General features: G+C 61.3%; 2 protein-coding genes across 8 annotated transcripts in view; both read right to left on the reverse strand.

Moving 5' to 3' along the window:
• Positions 1-332, reverse strand: part of CERS1 (ceramide synthase 1) — a 17,618-nt gene extending 17,286 nt beyond the window's left edge. The window contains exon 1 of the mRNA XM_011990626.1: positions 166-332. The gene's annotated coding sequence lies outside the window, so the exon portion shown is untranslated. The remainder of the gene's footprint in view (positions 1-165) is intronic.
• Positions 333-3,058: 2,726 nt separating this feature from the next.
• Positions 3,059-5,208, reverse strand: part of COPE (coatomer protein complex, subunit epsilon) — a 26,580-nt gene continuing 24,430 nt past the window's right edge. For 4 of the 7 annotated variants that reach the window (XM_011990593.1, XM_011990612.1, XM_011990584.1 and 1 more), the window contains 3 exons: positions 3,909-3,977; positions 3,413-3,487; positions 3,059-3,266 (listed from right to left, as the gene is read on the reverse strand). In XM_011990593.1, coding sequence (XP_011845983.1) covers positions 3,219-3,266; positions 3,413-3,487; positions 3,909-3,977 — 192 coding nt within the window. In that variant the 3' untranslated portion in view covers positions 3,059-3,218. Of the gene's footprint in view, positions 3,267-3,408; positions 3,488-3,904; positions 3,978-5,208 lie in introns of all 7 variants that reach the window. The other 3 variants (XR_001007186.1, XM_011990601.1, XM_011990604.1) reach the window with 3 other exon arrangements.

Genomic DNA, 5,208 nt, shown 5'->3' on the forward strand with positions numbered 1-5,208 from the left:
GATGGGTTGGGGGGGGCGCAGGGTTTGTGAGGGAGGCAGGCTGCGGTGGGCACATTGTGTGCAGAGCTTTCCCAGAAGCCTAGGGATTAGGGCCTCCTGCTCCTCCCGGCCCTCCAGCACGCCACGCCGCTCCCGCTCCATCGCCGCGGCCGGCTCGGACCTCACCGTTCTCAGAGCCCTCGCTGCTCCTCAAGGACCCGAGGCCTGGCACGCCTTGGCACAGTCTTGGGACCATCCCGTGGCCTTCCTGCATTCAGGAGGCGTAGCCTCAATGAAACATTCTCATTCTTCAAAAGAAAACGGCCCACGCCAGGGCGTTGGGAAGCGCACCTAGTGGAGACGCAGCCCTCTGCCCTACACCAGGAGCTTGACAATGGGGTTCCAGCCTGGACGCGGGGACCCTGGGCACTTCCCAGGCATCTTCTTCTGGAGGTCTGCAGAGCCGGCTACTGAGACAAAGCTGTAATGGGGGTTGCTGAGATTAGGGGGTTCTCTGAGGGTCACTTGCTGCTCTGTGACCCTGGGGAACCCCAGGGGCCTCCCCAACATCAGGTTAATACAGGAGTTGCAGAGAGGCTGCAGGAGTGGGTGCCAACGCGGGAGAGACTCCCAATCTGGATTGACTATGACATCATTGGGACCACCATAAGTGACTTTCCAATGCACCGTTCATTGACAAGGCCCTGTGCCCAAAGCCCCTGAAGGCCATCAAGGAAGATATGGGTCACCTCTGTTAGGACCGCCACCTCCCCAGGCACTGCTGCACTCACCCCGCAATCCTAGCCCCCAGGATGTCCCCACACCTGGCCTTCAAGGTGCAGGATGCAGGGATGAGTCCTGCAGCAGCCGCGCTGTCTCCCACACACCTGTACCTGACCTTCAGGGGCACAGGTGAACACACCTTCCCTTTGCCCCACACCCAGTCCTCTGCAACACATCCAGGTGGCCCTGCATCTGGCTACTTCTCTGCATCTGCACAGCCTTGCCCCCAACCCCGACCACCACTTCCCTCCGGGGTTCTGTCAGGTATCCTGGCTTCCTCCTCTCCCCATGGAGGCAAGAAGGAGGCTGTGACAACGTTGGGCCTGTTCCTCCTCTGTTTGCAGCCCTCCGTGACTCCCATCCTGCTCAGGGAAAGCCCAAGTCCTCACTGGCCGCCCTCACAGCGTCCTGTTTCCCTCCATCTGTGGGCTTTCTTGCTGTTCTTCCAACATGCCAAGCTCTGTCCTGCCTCAGGGCCTTTGCACTAACTGTTCCCCCCCACCCCCGGAAATGCTGTTCCCCTAGGTACCAGCATGGCTCTTCTGTCGCTTGCTTAGGCTGCCACCGAATCTGAAGTCCCACACACCCCTCATGTCTGCTTGGCACTTGTCACCATCTGCCCCTACATACATAGAGCTCCTCCTTATTCTTTTTTTTCTGAGTTGGAGTCTCACTCCGTTGTCTGGACTGGAATGCAGTGGTGCAATCTCAGCTCACTGCAACTTTCACCTCCCCGGTTCAAGCGATTCTCCTGCCTCAGTCTCCCGAGTAGCTGGGATTACAGGCGCCTGCTACCACACCCAGCTAATTTTTGTATTTTCAGTAGAGACAGGGTTTCGCCATGTTGGCCAGGCTGGACTCGAACTCCTGACCTCAAGTGATTTGCCCATCTTGGCCTCCCAGTGCTGGGATTACAGGCATGAGCCACTGCACATGGCCCCACTCCTTATTCTTGAATGTGGACTCCATATGGACTGGGGGCCTACTGTGTGGGGGGCATGAGGCCTGGCCTGGCCAATAGTTCAGGTCCAGCTGGAGGCCAGAGATGTGACTAACGCCACAACCTGCCTGGCAGGCAGAGGGGGACAAGGGGGATGTGCTCTCATAGGTCCAGCCAGGCCTGCGGGGCAGTCACCTCCCTCCACCCTCTTAGCCAGCATTATCTGGTCACCATGGCGCCCATCGGTCATGGGAGAGGCACCACCCACCCACCCACTGGCCCCAGCTCAGCCTCGAATTTCTTTTTGGCGGGTCCAGCCAGGAGGCTGCCAATGGGTGGGTGCAGGGCAGGAATGGAAGGCGGCTCTGCTGGCAGCTGGGGACCAGGCACCCAAGGCTGGGCGGAGGTCAGTCTTGAGGCCTGTGTCCCCGCACCCACCCCAAGGTCTCCTCCCTCCAGGAAGCTCGCCCTGGACCCCTCCTAATGTCCCTGCCCAGGGAGTCCTCTTTTGCCACTTCCCTCCCCTACCAGGCTGGGGGTGGGGTCGCTTGCTGTCCTGCCCTGGCAACGGGAGACAGGGTCTGGTTTCAAATGAATAGGCCTGGGTGGGGCTTGGGGAAACCCTGGGAGATAAGCCCAGGCCAGACTCAGAGGTCAAGGGGCATGCATCCCCATGCAGCGCCCCTTGACCTCACAGCCCTGTGCCACCGAGGAACCTCTGCGCCAGTCATGCCCACTGCTGGGGTGCCTGTCCCCCCAGAACTTAGCCTGGCAGCTCCTTTTTGTTGTTTGGGTAGACACAGCTCAATGGTGACTTCATCTGGGAGGCTCTAGTCAGCCCCGCTGCCACCCACCCACTTCCCTCCCTATGGTGCAGCCGCCTCTCATCGCAGCTGGGTGCTTGGCCCCGGGGCCCCGGCCACAGCAGGGCTCTGCCTTGGAGGAGGGTTTCCTGGGGTTAATGCTGACCCCACAGGGCCCCTCCGGCTTTGCTGAGCTGAGGCCTGAGTGCTTCCTGCCCTGGCCCCACTACCTCCAGACCACTCGGGGGTTCTCATTTTGAATCGTGGTGCCCCTCATGATAGTGGCATGACCGCTGTGCCTCAGTTTCCCCCGATGCCAACCTGGGCTGCTCAGTGGCCTCTTGGGGCCAGGGTGAAGTGTGGGGACAGGGCTGTGCTGCCTCTGGCTTGGCAGGAGCAGGTTGTGGCTGTGTGAGGGGCGGGGTGGGGGTCTGCACAGCTGCTGCTCGTCACAGACCCTGGTCTCCGGGAACAGCCCTGGGGGCCAGTGCCCCGGGACTCTCCCTGAGCGTCAGCCCCCACACACCCCCAGCAAAGTGGCCAGAGCACATCCTCAGGTGGGACGCTGGCGTTGAGATATTTATTCACAGACGGGAGTGCTGGGGGCGGGCTCCTGCCCCCAGAGGGGATGTGGGGTGTGTGCCAGGCGGGGAGGGCTGCAGGGCTCCTGGCCTCTGTCCTGGCTTCGTGGTCCTGACAGCTCTGGGCCAGCCTCAGGCGCTGGGAGCGTACTGTAGCACCAGCCTGTCAAAGTCGTTCTCCTTCAGCAAGACACATGGCGACACGGGGTGGGGGCAGGGTGTGGGGAGACGGGTGGAGGGAGAGAGAGAGGGCGCATGTGAGCCCAGGCTGAGCTCCAGGCGCCCTCTGGCCTGGCTCTCAGGGACAGGCCACCCCTGCCACTCACCTTGGCCTGGTACTCCTTGATGAAGGGATGGGACCTGTGGGCATCCTTCAGCTGGGACAGGTATCGGTTTGTCACCTGCAGGGGAGGCAGGAAGGCAGGTGAGTCGAACATGGGGACCCCAGGGTGGCTCTGACCTGCAGCACGGGATGGATGGGGGTGAGAGCCACAGTACCCCAGGGCGCTCCTCATCCTGCCTTGGGACTGGGCTGATCTCAGAGAACCTTCAGGGTGGGGGTGGAGGGATGGGTCGGCCCCTGACAAGGCGCTGGCCTCTGTACGTGGTAGGGAATGTACCGTGGGTTCAGGGGAGCAGGTTGGGCAGGGCCCCAGGTGAGGATGGGTTGGGGGGGGCGCAGGGTTTGTGAGGGAGGCAGGCTGCGGTGGGCACATTGTGTGCAGAGCTTTCCCAGAAGCCTAGGGATTAGGGCCTGGACCCCAGGATGAGGTCCCAGGGTCAGGATATTAGGGTTGGCCTGGAGCCCTGGGGGCCACTTACCTCGGGGGGCTTGCCCAGGTGCTGGGACAGGACGATGAGGTTGACCAGTGTCTCCGGGTAGCCACTGTCCTGGAGACACAGGCAGACACAGGCAGGCAGGGTCAGCCACTCCAGCCCCCATGCCTGCCCGTCACCCCCACCTTGGGCAGGACCACACAAGGTCACCTCCTCAGAAGTGGGGTGGGATCGACACTGCCAAAGTCCCCCTGCCCACTGCTCTGCAAGGTGATCTCAGATGGTACGGTGCCAAGGGGCCAGCCACCTCACTGAGCCTCAGTTTCCCCATCTGTGGTCCAACCTGGGGCGTGACCCCTCGTTTGTAGAGGGAAGGGTGTATTTGTCTCATACATCTCAAAGCAATGGGGCCCAGGCCCAGATGGCCTCAACTCCTCCTGCACAATGAACCCTGAGGCCATGGGCGGACCTGCCACGCCTCTGGCTCCCAAAGAGCCTTGAAGGAAACCTCGGCAGGGGACATTGCCTGACCCACTCACTCTAGGCTCCCGGCACACAGGACCGTAGGAAACACCTAGGCCAGGAGACCCAGCCAGAGCCCCGCTGTCTGCTTGGAGCACAGATGCACCAGCCAGGATGGGCCCAGAGCCCAGCCTGCCCACAGCGGCTGATGGCAGGGCACCCTTTTGGAGAGCGAACTTTTCTGAGCCTCAGTCTCCACCACGAAGGGGGACACCAGCTTGTGCTCACAGGAGCAGCCATGAGTTGGCTCCAAAGGTAAGTGGGGGGACCTGAGTGCCTCCCAAAACTCAGCAAGAATGCAGGGTAACCACAGCCACAGGGAGGCCACCAGGGCCAACGGGCACGGACAGACAGTCCCAGGTGGTGTTTCAGGAAACAAGGACAGAAGGGAGTCATCTAACTGGTGAGTCACGGAATGCGTCACCTGAGAGGTGTAACAAAAGCCCCCAGAGGATGTGGCCATGAACACAGAACACGCATCCAAGTGTTCTCAGGTGGCAGTGAGGGGCAGGGTGGTGGAGGAAGGCGCCAGTCTCGCCCCTGGGGCAGCGAGGGCCACACAGCCTGTCTGAGATGCTGAGTTCCTGACCAGCCCTGACTGCTCAGAGCTAAAGATGGACGCTGCCCAGGAGGAGCAGCACCCAGCCTGTGATGGGGCCAGCCTGACACCCCTTGGCCTGCCCTGCTCTGCAAACAACTTTCTGATGATAACTCAGCCCCTGGAAAGTCAGACAGGGAGGAGGGCTTCACCAGTGTTTGTCAGTAGATTAAAACTGTTTCTCAGCCAGGCACAGTGGCACACGTCTATCATCCCAGCACTTTA

The sequence above is a fragment of the Mandrillus leucophaeus genome, unplaced genomic scaffold (genome assembly GCF_000951045.1).
Source record: "Mandrillus leucophaeus isolate KB7577 unplaced genomic scaffold, Mleu.le_1.0 Scaffold11, whole genome shotgun sequence".
NCBI classification, from domain to species: domain Eukaryota; kingdom Metazoa; phylum Chordata; class Mammalia; order Primates; family Cercopithecidae; genus Mandrillus; species Mandrillus leucophaeus.